The 18,805-nt window shown below is 39.9% G+C and overlaps 1 protein-coding gene across 1 annotated transcript; it reads left to right on the top strand.

Annotated features, from left to right (window-relative positions):
• Positions 1-3,866: 3,866 nt before the first annotated feature.
• Positions 3,867-18,415, top strand: mtch2 (mitochondrial carrier homolog 2). Its single transcript, XM_031292706.2, has 13 exons — positions 3,867-4,055; positions 5,392-5,476; positions 7,800-7,906; positions 8,202-8,228; positions 8,316-8,372; positions 10,397-10,454; positions 10,632-10,683; positions 10,780-10,839; positions 12,453-12,546; positions 14,879-14,926; positions 15,016-15,083; positions 15,924-15,999; positions 17,645-18,415. The coding sequence occupies exons 1-13, from the start codon at positions 3,969-3,971 to the stop codon at positions 17,729-17,731; spliced, it is 906 nt and encodes a 301-aa protein (XP_031148566.1). The 5' UTR covers positions 3,867-3,968; the 3' UTR covers positions 17,732-18,415.
• Positions 18,416-18,805: the final 390 nt, after the last annotated feature.

Below are 18,805 nucleotides of genomic sequence, written 5' to 3'. Positions count from 1 at the left end.
AGACCTGCAGTTTTCTGGGAGTTTGTTCCAGATATGTGGAGCATAAAAACTGAACGCTGCTTCTTCCTGTTTACTTCTGACTCTGGGGACAGAAAGCAGTATTTTGAAATCAATTTGTTGAGGGACAGGAAGCCAGTGTAAAGACTTCAGAACTGGAGTGATGTGATCCACTTTCTTGGTCTTAGTGAGGACTCGAGCAGCAGCGTTCTGAATGAGCTGTCTGATTGATTTTTTATGGAGACCTGTTAAGAAACCGTTACAGTAGTCAAGTCTACTGAAGATAAAAGCATGGGCACGTTTTTTTTTCAGATTCTGCTGAGACATAAGTCCTTTAAGCCTTGATATATTCTTAAAGCAATAGTGCATAGTTTCTGTCGCCCCCATGAGGAATTCTAAGTAATGACAACAACACTGTTGGCGTGTCCACAAGATACAAGCCTTCCGTGATCGCGCACCCCCCCCCACCCCTCCTCCACGCAGTTGCTAGTAGCCAAGGAGGACACGGAGGATTAAAAAACATGATGGAGTCTTCAGAAGAGGTCATTATCTTCACTTGAGCTTCTGTGCTGGAAAGTCACCGGACGCCACAATCTTCTGAACATAGCCATACTGAGAAATACAGAGAGAGTTGTGTGGAGCTTAATTAGCTTTGTAGCAGCTCATTTGGCAATGGCTTGAATGTAACAGACGTTGATTAAAGGACTATTCCGGCACAAAGTGAACCTAGGGGTTAATAACATATGTGTACTGAGTCGACCGTTCTCTGGGATATGTTTTCATGCTAATCGAATGTGTCTCTAGCTTGAAACAAGCTAGTGCTGATTAACTTATAACGCTAGTCTTCAGGGCAGAGGGTAAAGTAAAAAGAAATCGCTATTTCTATACCACTAACAAGGTTCAAAATAGCACCACACTTCCACGGTAGCATAATGAGGGTCCCTACATGTAAACCGAAGCACTGAGATCTTTGTTTGTAGTGTACAGACAGTTTATTAAAAAGATAGATTATAAAGACAGTAGCGTTCACGTATACAAGCAGGCGCCATCTTGGGGAAACAGTCATGACCAGTAACATAGCTCAAACACGGCGTTGTTTTCCATACTCTGAGCCAGTGGAAGCATGTAGATGTTGAAAGAGGCCACAGAATGGAGCCTTGGGGAACTCTGCACATCATATTTGTCCGCTCAGATGGGTCATTACCTATAGACACAAAGTAGTGCCTTATTCTTTAAGTAGGATTCAAAAAAGTCCAACTAGAAAGTCCAACCCAGTTTTCCAATCTGTCTAGTTCTTTACAGTTTCAATAATTTGTGTGACTTTACACTAATCAATATTTTCTTTGAAGAAAAGAGTGAAATTCTTCCACATGATATTTTGTTATTTTATAACATACCAGTTTTTTAAGATAAACAAGAAGGAATGAAAATCAGCAGTTTGCTTCAATATATATATTTTAATTTTGTCTGTAGTAATTTACGTAATACTAAAACAAAATTACAAACTAAAGGTATGTAATAGTAACAAAGAATTGTGGGGCTAATTCAGCCTCTCTGCGGCATCAGGGCCACATGTTTTCACACTGGATGTCCTGGGTTGCCATGCAGCTGCATCATCTATAAATATAAATGAATGTGGTGTTTCCATTGCTAACACCTCCATTACTTTCTGAAAAAACAGTAAGTGTGCAGTTTTCCTATAGTAAAGGTAGTGTTTTTCACATTTTTTTATAGCTGTGATTGTAACCTCAGACATCTTACCTGGACATATTGGTATCTTTGCTCTTTTACCTGTTCATTGTTTCTCTCGAACGGTACAGTGAATAACTGCTTCATTCTTATTTGTTTGTTTACAAAAAAGTTTTCTGAGCTTTCCCTATATACATACAGCATATGTTCACTAACTAGCCTAAAACAAGACACCTGCTTAGGCTTTGCGCTTAAATTGCAATCAGCAGTGTTTGAAATGCACAGGGCTGAAATCCATTCTGTTTTGAATGTGTGGTTAACATTTTTGGCAGCAGTGTGTTAGCATTTAAACAAAGAGCTGTAAATCCACGGTGTTAGTGTAGAGTTTTGAAAACTGTGTTCAAGCAATAAAAAACAAACTACAGTTTGGTGCACATGAACAGCTGCTGTGCAGACTGTGGTTAGAGTTTTGCACATGCAGCTCCAGTTGTGCCCACTGTCGTCTAGCAATCGAAAAAAAACCTGTGACCTATCGACAGTAGCAAACAAAGCATGTGAAAAATTATTGTTTCTGGCTATAATGTCAGAGAAGGACTGCCTTATAAATGCGAAGTCTCTCTTTATAGATGTCATAATGGACCTGGAGATTTGTTTTTCACCACCTGCGTTCAGCTTTTCCACACTCTTTTTCTGTTCCTACCAGTGTGCCATTTCTCCATGGAGATCTTTTCTTACCAGAGACAGCTTTCACCTTAGTGGGATCAATGGCATCAATAGCATTTGTAATTTTAGAATTGAAATGATCTACAAGCTCATTGACTGAGACCCAAGAGAGGGCAGGTGTGGAGGAGAAAAGCTGAAAAAAAATGTTTTCTGATTATCTCTGTTTGAACACTTGTGTGCACAGAGATAGTGCAGTTAAAGAACACACATGAATGATTAGACAGAGCAACATCAGTCACCATAACCTTGGACATAGTCAGACCATTGGAGATAATTAAGTCCTGAGTGTGCCCCTTATTGTGTGTGGGCTCTATCACATGCTGAGTCAGTCCATAGTTATCAAAAACACAACACAGCTTTTAAGTCCCTATTATTTAGCCTAAATAATAACAGTAAGTCAATTCAACATTTAGACACTATGGACACGCGCACACACACTAATTTTTCAATTCAATTAAGTTCTTTTACTGTAGTTTTTGAGAAAATTAAAGGCAAAGTCACCTCAAAATAAAGTACATTCTAACATATTGTCGTATGACTCAGTGGCCTACATTTAAACCTGACCGGTTCCTACTTAAATGTATGTAGGCTACAGTCAAACAAGAGAGTACCAACTGGAAATTTTAGATAGATAGATAGATAGATAGATAGATAGATAGATAGATAGATAGATAGATAGATAGATAGATAAGGCTAATGCCCTAAGTAGTTTAGTAAGTTGTCTAAGTGAAATGGATGGCCTATACAGAGAAGGTCTATTTTAGAGAAAATTATGCAATTATATTAAGTGTTTTTGTATTTACTGGGTCCCTACGGAGTATTTTAGAGGAAAGGAGGATAGTATTTTGTAAGAACTGTGTATCTACAGGGGTATAGAGGAAAGGAAAATGAGCTTTAGCCTATTTGTAAGTAGCCTACTGGGTACTTACACATTCTATTTAATTTGGGATGTAATGGGTGTATATAGCTTAAAGAACACTGGTCACTCTATTAAAATGAGTCTTAAAGATGTTATTGTTTATTTTGAAAGCAATGTTCATTGATTTTATTTCATGATAGTCTACATCTCATGATTTCGGCTTGGTAAATGTAATATAACGTTTTTTTATATTTAATGCAGTCTCTGGGACATGTTCATAATAAGAAAAGTGTAGCTATTTAACATACATCATTGTACCATTTATTTGGTATAGAGTACCTATATAATTTTAAAATGCTGTCTATATTTTAATTTATTTTTTCTTCATCTCCTTATTGTTTATGCCTTTTTTTGATGTTGTGTGAAATCAGAATTCTGAGAATAAACTCAGAAATCTGACTTTTTTTCCTCAGAATTTTAACTTTAAACTTAGAACTCAAATACATTTTTCACATGTGGCCCTAATGCTCTTCTATAGTGTATGTACCATTGTACCATTTACTTTGTTATTATGAAAAAAGTACGGGGTCCTTAGGAAGAAGAACACTAGATGGCGGTACCGTTATAATTACATAAAATATGGGCGCCATCGCCTGCTCTGACGCAAGACGAACTTCCTATCTCCCCTGTCTCTCCAAAAATGGCGGACGCGTGTGGCCAAATATTGCTGGGATCAGGGCTCACCGTCCTCTCCCACCCTCTGATGTACATTAAAGTCCTGATCCAGGTAAGAGGAAAAGTGTTTGTGCAGCCGCTGGGAAGATGTCAGTGGCCCAGGAGCTGCTTTGGTCACTGTTAGGATATGTAAATGCAGTCTAACTTAACGTTAGCTAACGTTAGCAGCCTGAAGAGGCAACTGTCAAACTCCACTTACTTTAATGTTGCCTCACTTATTAGTAGATTCATGTTTAGTGTAGAACATGACTTGAGCCCTTTCGTAAATCACTATCATGGACTCTTTAATTAAACATGCATCTAATATACATAGCAGCAAATGTTCCGATAACAACAGCAACTACACGGTCGTTCTGCTGTCCCTATGACCTTCTGTTTCAAAATACTCTGTAGCAGGCGGAAGTGAGCGTGTGAACCAAATTTTAAAGTTTATACTGTACTGATGTGTAGTTCTGCTTCGTTCTTTTTCTGTATGCATAATGTACAAGAACACTTACTCGCTCTGTGACATATTCCCAGATACATAGCTAGTCATGTTTTTAAACAAGCTATTGGGTTGCTTTATATCGAAGTGCTAGAGATAACAGCTAGCTAACGTTAGGTTAACATTAGCCGACCAGCTCTGTTCTCATATCTAACGTTATCCACTTTTGCTGCATATTAGAACAATTCCAGAATTGACAAAGAGATTTCCATTGCTGAAAGACTCTCACATATGGCTTTGTTGACCTGTTTAACATTAAAAGGTCAAGTACGAGCAAACATGTCTTGGCGTTAACATTCTGGATATTCAGAAGTTTTACAGCACACATCACTCTTAGCTAGCTAGCTAACTGTCGTTATGTATATTGAACAACGCATTAAGAACACAAATGACTGCGTTGCGAGCACATTGTTCGGGGACCTGTGTCATTTACTGAACGGTGTCCTTTGGCCCACTAAAATAGCTTGTAAGCTAACACTAGCCGTTGCTAATTAGCTAAAGTCAACGTTACAGCAAATACACTTCTTTTAGCTTTACTGTCAAAGTTGTTAAACCGGTTGGTAAAATATGTAAGTGGCTGGTAGCGTTGCTTCACTCATTAGCCAAAAAACAAGTGGCTGGTAAAATTTGTATATTCACTAGCCATTTGGCTGGGGGATGAAAAGGTTAATTTTGAACCCTGAAGACAAAATAAGTAACTTAGCGCACAGAGAAACTTTTATGAAGATTAAACATTGAGGCAAAAATTGCAACATTAAATGTGTCAAATAGAAACCAGGAAGTGTGGGAGAGCCATACAAAAAGTGTGGGTGAGCCTGTTTGTGGTGCTGAGACATAATGAAAGTGCACACAGTTCCAGTGAATATGGCTTCTTATCACTTTTTATTCTTTTGTGTGTTGTTAGGTAGGACATGAGCCGCTCCCTCCCTCCCTGGGCAGGAACCTCTTTGGCAGACAAGTTCACCAGCTGCCTGGACTCTTTGCTTATGGTGAGTCTGACTGTCCACATTAAGCCCTGTTCAGAAATGGAATCTGTTAAACTTATAACAGTGCTCTTGCCTTGCCTACTTTATATCCACGACATTCCACTTCCGGGATTGCTCCGTTACCGATGGAAATTTCGCCAGATTTCACTCATTTAGACTGGGTATCCGTTGCCTTGGTCTTCCTTTGTGTTGACATTTTAAACTCTGGTGGATTTATGAGGACTATGGTTAACTGCTCCTCAGATCTCTGCAGGGTAAATCCAGACAGCTAGCTAGACTATCTGTCCAATCTGAGTTTTCTGTTGCACAACTAAAACAACTTTTGAAAGTGCTCTTTGCTCTGTCCGACGCTTAGCACCGCCCAAGACGATTGTGATTGGTTTAAGAAAAGCCAATAAACCAGAGCACGTTTTTCTCCCATCCCAGAATGCTGTGGGAACTCGCCAGACCCTCTCTGCAGCGCAGAAGGTCTGGCAAAGCGAGACTATGCATTGCCAGAACCTCCTCCACAGCGCTGCGGAAAATAACCTCGGGACGGAACTTCTTTTGGTGGAAAATGTGTACATTCAAAAGTTGTTTTAATCATGCAACAGAAAACTCGGATTGGACAGACGGTCTAGCTAGCTGTCCGGCGTTCTGCAGAGATCTGAGGAGCAGTTAGCCATAATTCTTATAAAACCACCAGAGTTTAAATGCAGAATAGACTATAGTGCTCTAAGAAGACAGGAAGAGATGGGCTTTTAATGTCTCTCTATGGGTATTTAACCTTGTGCTGCTGTAGCTTTTATTTTAATGTGACATGTCTGTCCTAAGCTATGTTGGAAGTGTTAATGAGATTGTATCGGACCTAGTCTGATTCCATTTTGCCTCTTGCCAAAAATGACTGGACATTCAAACATGAGAACAACTTGTAAATTTGGCAACACGTTTAGGAAATGAGGTTGGGTTGCTTTATGCAGAACTGAGGGCTGTCGGATGCCCATTTTGTTTTGATTTCTGATGTTTTGTCGGGATGTGAGGCAGTTTTGTTGCATATCAGTTGGTCGTCATGAAATATTAGCAAAGGCATTTAAAAAAAAAATAGGGCTGAACGATTTTTGAAAATAATCTAATTGCGATTTTTTTTTTTTCATAAGTATTGCGATTTAATATGCGATTATTTTCTAAGCTCTTTGTCTTCTGTATTATTCAACAAAGACAAAGAATAAATCATTGTATAGTATGAACAACACAAGATTAGATAGATTAAACAAACTGTTCTTTCCTGGAGGCCAGGCCTGGATGTGATGATGAAATTAGGTGATGCATGAATTTATATGAATGACATCTTTTATTTATCTACTTCAATCACCGTAGTATACTGAGCACTGACCAAGCCTGGTGTAAACAATCATATGAAAGTCAGAAATAAATCGCACAAACTAAAGTGCAGATTGCAGAAATATAAAAACAAATATGTGGCTTTACCACACTTAGTAGTATTTAGATTATTTCATTATTATTTACTGTAATATGTAAACATGTGGATTGCACTATATAAACACTGTCTTTGAACTTTACTATACAGTTAAATAAGTAAAAAAAAAATATATATATATATATATACACATACACATACACACACATACACACACACACAACGGTGTATTCTTTTTACAGCGCACAGAGAGGAGCTGCCTTCAGCTTTTGATTGGGTACTCAAATTACCTGAACCAACAAGTCCTTGGAAGGTTGGAACAACCCAGTTTAAAATGACAGCGCTGCTGGCATGAAATGCAACATGGATTTCCAGTAATGCAAGTTGTAAGCACAGAGTATTTATGGGGCAAAACCACTGGTATGGTCCAGGAAACCCTGAAGCAATGTTTAGCTTTTTTTTCAAAGGCTGTGAATATCATGAAAAAAGTCATGTTAAAAAAAAAATAGCAGAAAAAGTAGCGGAGCAGATAAAAGTCCGCCTGACTTCTGTCAGATCTCTCAGGAGTTAATCTTTGGGTGCTTTCTGATTAAGTTACATTTTGATATGCCATTTTGGTTCTCTTCACTTGAAAGGTGAATGATACCAGAGTAAAAACACAAACTCACCAGTTAATTGTTTTTGACCACTGCGCCGTGTACACCTCTCTTCACAACCTTACTGTGACAAATTCTCACGTTGAGGTCATGGGTCACAGTTCCTGTGTCAATCTGAAATACCTAATTTTTTTATTTTCATGATTGTGGTTTCTTAAGGCATCTACTTTAAACATCATATATATATATATATATATATTTTTTTTTAAAGCCCTTTTTATAACTTCTCCTTTGTATTTTCCAAATGTTTCAGCAAAACACATCATCCAGATCGATGGGAAAGCAGGTCTCTTCAATGGGCTTGTTCCCAGGCTCTGTGCCGGCTCCATCGGCACCATAGTGCACAGCAAAGTTCTGCAGGTAGGCCTGAACAGATCACAGGATGTAATCACACCTCTAGCTTGTTCTTCAGATAGAAGTAATAGTCTAATCATATACTTCTACAGAGATGTAAGATAAGATAGACTATGTATGTATGTATGTATGTATGTATGTAGATAGTTATAAATCATTTTTTGTGACAAAGTGGGACCAGGGGGGCTCCGTAGATTTGAAATGTTACTTAGGTAGGATAAACTGACTTCTTGATTTCTGCCAGTACAACATCATCATTCACAAGGGCACTTTTATTATGTTAACCTCTAGTTTCTTACAGAAATGTCAGGAACAAGGCACGCCTCAGGTAAGACGGTTTTTTTTTTTGGTACTAGTTTAGAAACTAGTTGAAGCTAGATGAGCGATGATGCTGAGGTCTGTTTGTGTTGTCCAGGTACTGGGAGGTCAGCAGAAGGCTGTGGAGGGCTCCCTACAGCACGTTGTTAACGAGGTAAGACACCGGTACAGTTTACGGCTGAACAATATATCGTTTATTTCATCGTCATCGCAATATCAACTGCCGTGATATACACATCGCGAAAGGCTGCGACATATCACGAATAACACTTGCGTTAGTTGTAAGAAAATATCAGTAGAAAACTGCACACGCACGCACACACACACAACTGTCGTTCTTTTTTTTTTAGTGGTGCATTTTATATTCAATGTTCAATTTGTTCAATAAAAGACAGTTGGAAATGATTTCCTTTCACTTGTTGTATTTTAGCAGAATACCGAAAGCAGCAAAACTGAGTACACCTAAATATTTCGCAGCCCTAGTAAAGTTATGAGGACACAACAAGAACTAGAACAAACTCAGTGTCCGTTACATTTATTACGCTACACTTCATGCATTTATTTAGTTTGTATTTTTAATCTTTAAATGTATTGGACTCAAATCAAATCACAAATGTTCGATCTGCCTATCAGAATAAACAGTGTTTTCCCCCTATAGTTATACAACGGGAACCCCCGCCAAATGCCAAAAGAATACCCGTCTGTGGTTAGATCACACGCCTGTAGCAGCTGGACAGTCGAGTGCGTTATCTAAACCGCTAAAGTCATTTGAACAGTTGAAGTCAAGATAAGGTTGTCGGTAGCCCAAAGGCCCTGACACACCAAGCCGATCGCCGCCCTAGTTTGTTTGGTGTGTCCCGCGTCAGCCTTTTTTTGGCCGATTCAACATGTTGATTTGGCATCGGCAGCTGTCGGCCATACAGCCAATTCATGATTCTGATTGGCTGTTGAGCTTGAAAACGAGAGTGAGTAAACGCACAAACGACTGTGACAGGCACAAACAAGGCTCCTTTCATTTTTCATCTCCTCTGATCAATCCAATACACACAGAGCTGTCAAATCTGGTCAAAAATGACGTTTGAGTGTTCCTTCTAAAATAAAAATAAGTAAAAAATAAAAATAAATGAATAAAAAACAAGTTTGAACGATTGAAATATCTATTTATGTCCATAAGATGGCAAACGTGCGACGACATATAGATAACCACTGGTGTAGGTTATTTATTCCAACAATAACATTGTCTTTTAAAGTGTCTCTACAAACCAAACGTTAATAAACTAACAAACTAATATCCTATGTGGTTAGACACAGACCTGCTAATGAACACCACGGATTCAGTGGAGTGTTTTCTAGCTGAGCTGAACCAGAGAATAATCAGTTAAAACAGTCGGATGCCTTCACTGTTCTCTGTGAACTGAAGCGTTTTATGTGGCGTGCCAGGCTCCTATTTTCTTTTTTTAAAGAGAGGAAATAACTGGAGTAGCAGGCGAACCAGCTTTCACTTCTCTCATTGTGGTCTGGCAAGGTTGGTTATTAAGGCCGATATGGATACAAATATTTGGTGATTTAAAAAGCAGATATTATGATATATATATATATATATATATATATATATATATATATATATATATTTATTTTTTAAATCCAGAAACCCGTAACAAAACATAAACAGATTTCCCTAACATTAGGTATTTGTAGTTCTTTATACGTCCTCACTAAAATAATATAATGCAGTTTAAAAATAAACTTTTGTTTAATTATCACAACAGAACAGAGGAACATCAAAATATATTAAAGTTCTGATAAATAAAATGTATAAAAATACAAACTTAAGACATGAAACTTAAAGTCCTTTTGAACAAAAACACAACAACAAACCAAAAGTCAAAGTGTTGCCAACAGGGACGTTGTAGAGCAACACTCAGAACATGGTTGAAGGGTGTTTTGTCCGTTTTTATTTTATAAATATTCATTTATCGGCCATTCTAAATGCCGATACCGATAGTTTGGAAAATGCCTAATATCTGCCCGTTTGGTCGGGCTCTAGTTATTATATTCTCTTTAGGCTCAAACCAGGCATGTGTAGAATGGAGTTACAAAAGATGCAATCAGTCACGTCTACGTAAATGTATGATGTCACGCCTTATCTCCGTTGATTGTCTTCCGTCTCTTCCACAGACGACCAAAGAGATGATAGCTCGCTCCTGTGCCACTGTCGTCACGCATCCCTTTCATGGTATGTCATGAACATCTGCAACTGCTCAAATCTTCCACGTGGTTTAACTGGCTAACAGCACCGTGCCTCAAAGCATGTAGCTTTGTGCTTTCACTTGTGAGACATTTGAATGTTTTTGGTTGGATCTGGGGAAACCGGTCTGCATGTCAACTATGTTTTACTCGGCTTGTTTTTCAGTGATTACTTTGCGATGTATGGTCCAGTTTATTGGGAGAGAAACAAAATACAGGTACAGTTTTCTTGTTTTAGACACAAACCTCAATGACAAGAGCCATGAAAATCAGTAAAAACCTTAAAATATATGTATATTTTCTTCTGTTCTCAGCGGGGTGTTTGACTCCATCTTCACAGTCTACAGAGAAGAGGGCATCCTGGGCTTCTTTGCGTACGTTTTACATTCCTTGTCTTTTTTTGTTCTATTTAATACACCAGGTTTTTGGTGCTTTGATTTGATGGTCAACTTTGAATCATTTTGGTGTGCTTTCATCACTTAAAGGCAAAATACCACCCTAGATTTGTTTGCCTTGGTGCTGTGTGCTTGCATATGTGCACGGCACTCACTGTGTTGTCGAATAGGCTACAACCATTGTTTAAAAGTGTCACCCCTGGTGTATATGATGGCTTCTAAACACCAGCTAAGGGCGTTTTCACACATACCTCATTTGGTCCAGACTTTTGGACTTTTCAGTTTGATCCAAAATTACAGGTGTGAAACCTCCCCCGGACCACGGTCCGGATCAAAAGACCAAAATTTGGTCCAATAAAAAGAGGTGGTCTCGGTCCGTTTATAGTGTGAAAGCATTTTTTGGATGGTTAGGACTTTCGGACCAAATACAAAAAGCTCTGGCAGGCTCTCCTTGTGTTACAAGACCGGGGAAGCTCCTTTTTAATAGCTCGGTGCTTAGTGTGTAGGCTACATGAGAGAGTGAGTGACGGTGAATGCGCTCAGAGCAGACAGCTGTCGGCTATCAGAGTTGAGAATACATCAGCAGTTGATTTGTTAAGTTGTAGTAAATGTACAGTGTAGGTCTCCGTTTGTCTCTGAACAAATGCTCCAGAAAGAAAGTTCCAGTGTCTTTCTTCTCAACATCACAACAAAACAAAAAGAGCCGCAGCAGTTGAACAAACTCTGACACAGAGAGAGGAGATGAGAGGACGGGGAAGCCCGTCTACAGACCAATCAATTATAAGTATCTGGAGACGCAGCTCACGCATGTGATGACGGCAGGACGTAGTTTTGTCACATATAGATCTTTAGTGCGCTTGCATAACTGCAGTGTGAAACCAAAACTTACCGGATCAAATGTATACAATGTAACAAAAACATTTAACCATGGTCCGGACCTTGGTTCGGACTTTCAGGTGTGAAAACGCACTAAGAGTCAGAGCAAATGTTTTCATTCATAAATGGATGATTAATGGCAGTGGAAATAGTTCATTACCTAACTGATGTATAGATTTCAGGATCCTGGATTTGTACGTCTTTGTCTTGGACACTTATTGTTTTCTTTTATTATGACTTTTCAGACTTTTCAGTTTCTATATATGACTGTAGAGTCACGATTGAACAAAATATGTTTGGTTATATGCACACAAAAAACATAAAGAAAAAAAACCCAAATTGGCCACCTTGGGGGACTGTAAGTACTTTGTAGACATATTGATTACATTATACTTAAACTGTGCTTTTTAATATTATTTTCACTGTGGTGCAACATTGTTAGAGCTGCAAAAAGCCCAAACAATGTGTGGCGTGCACACACAGGGTAGTTACAAATGAATTTGGCTGTGTGAATATGGTGTTTGTACAACAGGCGGCAGCACTGTACACAGCCTGAGAATGGGAAGTGGTTCAGGCTCAAACTGGATTGTAACCTGAACTTGACTCGTTAATTTATTTTTTTTACAATCGTGTGATCTTGTATCCAGCATGCTGATTATTTGTCCTCATAATCCTGATGTTTTAATCACAAATGATGGAGTTTTCTTGTGTTCCAGTGGTTTGATTCCTCGTCTGCTCGGTGACGTCCTGTCTCTGTGGATTTGTAACCTGCTGGCTCACCTCATCAACACGTACGCCATCGATGACTCGGTTTGTCACTTCTTTCGCTTCTCTTCTGCCCTAGTGGAGGGTAAATGTACAGAAATGGGGTCTGAGCACACGTTACTCCTGTTAGTGCACTCTAACTGGAGTCCCTTGTGCACACCCGAGCCCGATTTTAAACCCGACAATTTTTTAACACGTGGGCCGTTTTTAACTGACATTCTCAACTACAATTCCGAGTAGTTTGAACTGCAGAAATCAGTTTAGAGGGGGTATGCTTGGAGAAGTAACAAAAGAGGACATTGAAGGCTGACTATCATCTTTTCTGCCATGGCAAGCCTGCTTCATGTGTCTGTTCATCATCCAAGTCCATGTTTTTTTTGCTGTCATAGGCGAGCAGCGTGCCGCACTTAATGCACTCGACAAAGCCGACACATATGCTGTCACTGCCCACGACTTGTTTAAAATGGTTCCATACCTCCGACTTTCCTCCAAACTTGCTCAAAGTTAATTCTCCTGTTTTCATTTTTTTTCTTACATCTTCAAGCTCCATGTTGCACTTAAGCCATACAGCGTGCGAGTGGAGAAGACGCTGCGCATGACTGTGGCATAGCTTTCTCCCCACCCAATTAGGCTAATAAAGTAATGATTAAAAAAACACAAATGCTTGATCAAGGGCCCAGCCCAGCCCAAGGATAGTGGTGGGAAATATCGGGTCAAGTTTGAGTAACCCTACTGTCAGTGAGTGTATTGGCCGTTTCTTTTTGAGAGTTTCTGTTTTTATTTCTTGTTTCCCCTCACCTGCGTCCTCTGATAACAGCTGACAGTAGATTGAAGTTTTCACAGCGCCGTGCCGGCTCCAAAAAAACTGAAGAAACAACAACAATCCCAAAGCAGAAGCTCTCCATCTCGCCTGTGACTCACACAATCCTACGCCGAGTGTGCGGAACTGGTGTAGCCGGTTAAAAGATGCATTCCACGGCACATGCGCTCCATGAACGGCCCCCATACGTTACGCGTCCAATGTAGCCAAAGCGTAAGCTGGAACATTGTATCTGGAATGTCAGCACTTTTGTATCTTGTTAACACAGAGCGACCAATGCAGGAGATAAAACAGTTGAAGGAAGGAAGTTCCTTAATCAGTTTTGCATGTGTTAATAAATTAAAGGTGTAATATGTAACGCAATATGTAATACTGACAGCTAGTGTTTAAAATAGTTACTGCAGTACAAATTGTGTACCAACGGCTCAATGGTGTGTAAGCCCTCAGCGTGGACTTCAAGGCAGCGCTGCGACCGTCGACTTCAAGGCACCTCACCCTAACCTTAACCCTAACCCTAGCCATTGCCTAATCCTAGTGCCTTCCAGGCAGCGCTGCCTAGAAGACTACGTTGGGGGCTTAAAACACCAAACACCATACTAATGTTAGAGCTGTAGCGCGCTGGGTTTGAGTTTTTACAGGTATATCTGGCAACCCGGCCCGGCTGTCTTAAACGGGCAGTTGAAACCAACTCACAGGCCAAAACACAAACAGATATTCCGTCACGGAACGGAAATTTCAAAAGGAGAAAATACTGGCATTAGCATTGTTGTCAGAAAACATAGTATTTCAACTTAGCATGTTTCCTTAATATCTGATGACGCATTAGGGTCATTTTGGGATTTATTAAAGTAAATATATTACATATTGCACCTTTCAGAATTGAGGCACATTTTTAAACTACTGGCATGGCCCGTAATCACTGCATACTCCAAGTAAACGACATATTTGAGCAATAAATGAAAAATGAAAAAATAGGCATCATTTGATTTATAATAAAATTAGGTATCTAACGGTCTCTGTAAATTATAGTGTTCTTGATCTGCTCTATATGATGAAGTGTCCTGATATAACTTGTGTTATGATAACACACTATAAATAAGAAAAGAAAAGTACACACCACATGTACCCTTCACCATACCTCGAGATTGGCATGGTTTTATTTCAGTTAGCCTAATAATAGCTGGTTTGATTTGCATTGAGAGATGAGCTTATGGAAAGTACCCCATGCCAATCTCTAGGTATGGTGAAGGGTATGTGATGATGTGAGGCTATTTTAATTCCAAAGGCCAAGGGAACTTTACTACCAGGATGCATAGTATCCTGGATCTGTGAAATAACTGTCCTTTAAAAATAAAACTCTGCCTGCCTCTATGGGAATTTAACAATTTCACCACTACAGCCCTGGTTGTGTGTCACTAAACCTCTGACATAGACAGAACTATTTGGAACACTACCCGTCGTGCTGTGTTGATGGCTGCTGAGGGGTTTGTGTTGAGCAGTCTCCAGTCCCAGGCTCAGATCCAGAGTTAACGCTGTTCCTCTGTTCCTCCTGTACAGATGAGTCACACAGGAGAAATCAAGAACTGCTCTCAGGCTGTGACCGGGGTGAGTGTGACACACATCAGCAGCATGTCCGTCAAGTCAGCTTGTAGCTCGTTGTTGGATCACGTTCCTCCTCTGCTCTTCTCTTCCAGTTCTTCGCCAGTATGCTGACGTACCCTTTTGTTTTGGTGTCGAACCTCATGGCTGTCAATAACTGCGGGTGAGTTGGATCAAGTGACAAGACTCAAAAACACCTGCTATCAGACTTCTCAACTACACACCACTAAACTGTGCTTTACTGGAAGTTATTAAGTTATTACGTATTCATTTACTTAACCGTACCGTCAAATTTGACCCGTTTTTTTAAAGTTTCTATATCAGAACTTTGGGTTTCTTTCAACCAAATTGCCCCAAAATAACGTGGATGGTTCCATACAACGCTCTTCACAAGTGAAATTAAGGATCCAATCTCTACTTTCATTTAATTGTGGGTGTTTTATTCAATTTTATAGCATTATCCTGACTAAACTTTGACATGTCTGTGGTTATCCGTTACCTTCGTTTCTCTGAACTTAACTGTCAAAATCATTCATTATTTCTGCTTTTTTCTAACACAAAAATGAGAGAACTTCATATAAATGAGGTTTATTGACCATGAATTCCAAAAATTATTGTTCAACTAGTGTTAATACGTTGGTTCTAGTGGTGAATATAGTGGTGGTAATGGAGGGAGTGCCAAAAACTTAGTAAAGAGCGACAGAAAGTTAAAAACTTTGTCTAAAAAGTGTTCATTTTGACCGGGGGGGACAACACAGGGGTTAAGTGCAATCCATCACAACGTTGTTCGGACAAATATTCTGCTGGAAATGATTTATTCTTTTTTATATATTTATTCATAGAGCTCTATTGTATTACCCTGTTGTTGTTTTTCAATCTGTTCTAAAGGAGCCATGCTCGTAATTTCCTTCATGCTTACCTTTTCTGTGTTTTGCTGAATGACGATAAAAGGAATGTTGAATCTTGATCAAGCCGCCTTTCTGTGTTTCCGCTGTCCTCCCAGGCTTTCTGGAGGTCTGCCCCCCTATGCATCAGTATATCCCACCTGGGTGGACTGCTGGAGGCATCTAAGCAGAGAGGTAACAACATCCCACGCCAAACGCCTGTGTAGATAGATACAGACGTCACATTAAGCACTACAGGGGTAGGGTTAGGACTGGGCATCGAGAAGCGCCCGGTTCCTTCTTGGAATCGTAACTTTTGAAACTATTCCAAGTTGGGAGTCGTTTTAAAAATTTCCCACGCAAGTTTTGGTTTCCGTAGCAGCTGCCGTACTTCGAGCAGGCGCTTGTAGTGTTTGGTGGTGCGCGCAGCGGCGCACGACAAAGCGGAAACAGGAAGCATGGAGTTCGAGGGCAACTGGATGCAAGTCTCTCTTGTAAACTTACTGGGTTAAGATGAGTTCTTTTATGGTGAATGAAAGGCTTGATCCGACGAAGTAGGTCTTCGAATCGTGCAGACATTCTGAAGTATTCAGAGTGCTTCTCTTCACCATTGTTGACCTTTTTCTTCTTCTTTCTGCTTTGATAGCTTTTCCAATCAGAGCAGAGGATGAAAAACAGACTTGATATATCACAGCTACCTTAGTGCTTGTACTTGGTGATACGTATCAGCTTTAAGATTTTAGTTTTTCACAGATTCAGTTCATGTAATTGGGGCTGTCACTTTCTCAAAAAGTCACACATAATTAGTATATATTGTATATTAAAAAAAAAATAGGCGTTGGTCCTATGTCTAGCATGCACGCATTTTCGGCGTGGCTCGAGCCGCGCCTGAAGGCAGTTGCACACCGGGCTGATAATCGGCCGTTGGACAGTCTGGCGACGTCGGTGACTCGAGTGTGTTCTGTGCCGTTGTCCGTTGGAGGAGCCGTCGGCCTTCATTTTGGCCGACCTGACATGCTCCGTAAGAGACAGGGCAGTCGGGACTCACCCGGAAATGGCGAGCGGCAAGACCGTGACTAAGTCTCTCAAAATCTGACGAAAATCTTTTAAACTGACCTTTGACGATCTGAAATGAAGACAGATTCAGCAACTGCACGGCCTATTTCTCGCTTAATGTTAATGTTTTCAGAAACACGTTTCGGTGAACTATTTTAGTACAATATGAGATCGTATTCTGAATGAGTCGCCATTAATGGCCAGTTGAAAAATCCGGAAGCAGCAGCCAGACCCAGGTGACGCGTTCGTCCAATCAGCTGCCGGTTTTCATTTTTTTGGGCGACAATACAGATTAGCGCCACCTGCTGTTACGGAGACGTATTACGTCTCGTCGCTTTGGTGTGTTCCGAAGCACTTTTTTGACCAACTCAGGGAGACTGATCAGTCCAACTGCCTTTTCTGCCGACGGTCAGCCGTCAGCCCGGCGTGTAGCTGCCTTGAGCTAACCTGTTAACGTGGGAGCCGAAATAAAAACGGACACGCCACGCAGCCAGTGTGCAGGAGGCCTAAGCTTGGAGCTCAACGATTGTTGACATGTATGCACACGAGTGCTGGGACTAGTAAAAACAACTTGACCGAGTTTAGTTGTTTGGCTCCTACTCCCTGTATTTTAGAGCTTTCTCAATAGGAGTCACAGAAACGATTCCTTTGACATTACAAGACGCCCAAATTCTTTTTACTTCAAAATTCCAATGTACAATGCTGAGGATTGGCTGTCTGGTTACACGTGTAGTGTAACCACCAGCCACCACTAAACACTTGTTCTGTCTTCTCTTCATTCCAGGGCAACATGAGCAGAGGCAACAGTTTATTTTTCCGGAAGCTTCCGGCAGGCAAGATGTACGCAGTTGACCAGAAGAGATTTTTTTAAAGCCTCAAGAGAACTGAGCTGAACATAGTTGTGATAATGAAACAAAAAAAAAAAATCAACCTTGCCTGACCCGGGGACGGACAGTCGGCACTTAAAACCTTTTTTTTGTATGCACTTGTTTACTACGAGGGTTTTTCTTCTTCTTCTTGATAACCTGCCATGTGAAATAAAAAACATTAATTTCCAGTTAATTTCTAGGTTTTGTTTTATTAACAGAAATGTACAGATTAAAACTGCAGGGCTGTAAGATGAGATGAGGCATTACATCTTTTAAAAAACAAAATGTGTACAAAATGTGATTGGATTAGCCCTTCCCATGTTTTAGTTTTTTTTAATATACATTATCAACAATGACTCCCCTTCATCCACGTGATGGGATTTGTTTGTTGAAAACAGCACTTCAGTCTGCATGTGGTTATGTCTAATAATTCACGTTAGTGATCAAGTGGGACCTCATCATGTGGTATTGTCTCTGTGTTAATTATCATGACGCTCGTTGCTTGGCGGTAATGCTAGTGGAAAGGAGGGAAAGGACCCGGCGGATGTTCAGGAGCATGTATGGATGTACAGAGGCATGGAGGCTAGCCTGAGTTGACCAATATGTCTTGGCACTCTGAGCAGCCGAGTAATTGTATCCGCTCATTCTGACCGACCCGAATAAAAAAAACAGCTTTTTTGACCTTGTCTTTCTTGTAAATGTGTTTGGTGTAGAATTTAAGAAGTATGTGAAATGGAGCATGCACTCAGAAACACCATCAAAAGGAAAAAGGATCCGGCACACAAGCAAAGTGTGGCATCCTTTGCTCAAAGTTTGTGAATTAACCCTTGTGTTGTCTTCCGGTTGACCATGCACTTCTTGTCCTGGGTTAAAATTAACTTTTTTAAATGGGAAATAACGGTGTTGAAGCAGCAAAATATCAGACACACAGCACACATGAGTAAACATTAAAAAATAGTAAACAATATACATGAAATAATAATAGAAGATGAGCAATATTTAAAATATATACAATTTGGAAATAAAATGTACAACTGTTTCAATAGATATAGATAAACAATGTGCAAGTTGGGGAG

Source organism: Sander lucioperca, chromosome 3 (genome assembly GCF_008315115.2).
Source record: "Sander lucioperca isolate FBNREF2018 chromosome 3, SLUC_FBN_1.2, whole genome shotgun sequence".
Taxonomy (NCBI): Eukaryota; Metazoa; Chordata; class Actinopteri; order Perciformes; family Percidae; genus Sander; species Sander lucioperca.
The sequence above is the reverse complement of the archived record's forward strand: the minus strand, read 5'-3'. Positions and strand labels throughout refer to the sequence as shown.

Bases quoted from the DNA above. Each gene is read 5' to 3' on its own strand.
- mtch2 (XM_031292706.2), top strand. From the start codon at position 3,969: ATGGCGGACGCGTGTGGCCAAATATTGCTGGGATCAGGGCTCACCGTC. The intron at 5,477-7,799 runs GTGAGTCTGACT...CAAATGTTTCAG, and splicing joins GCCTGGACTCTTTGCTTATG to CAAAACACATCATCCAGATC. The intron at 14,927-15,015 runs GTGAGTGTGACA...CTTCTCTTCCAG, and splicing joins GCTCTCAGGCTGTGACCGGG to TTCTTCGCCAGTATGCTGAC.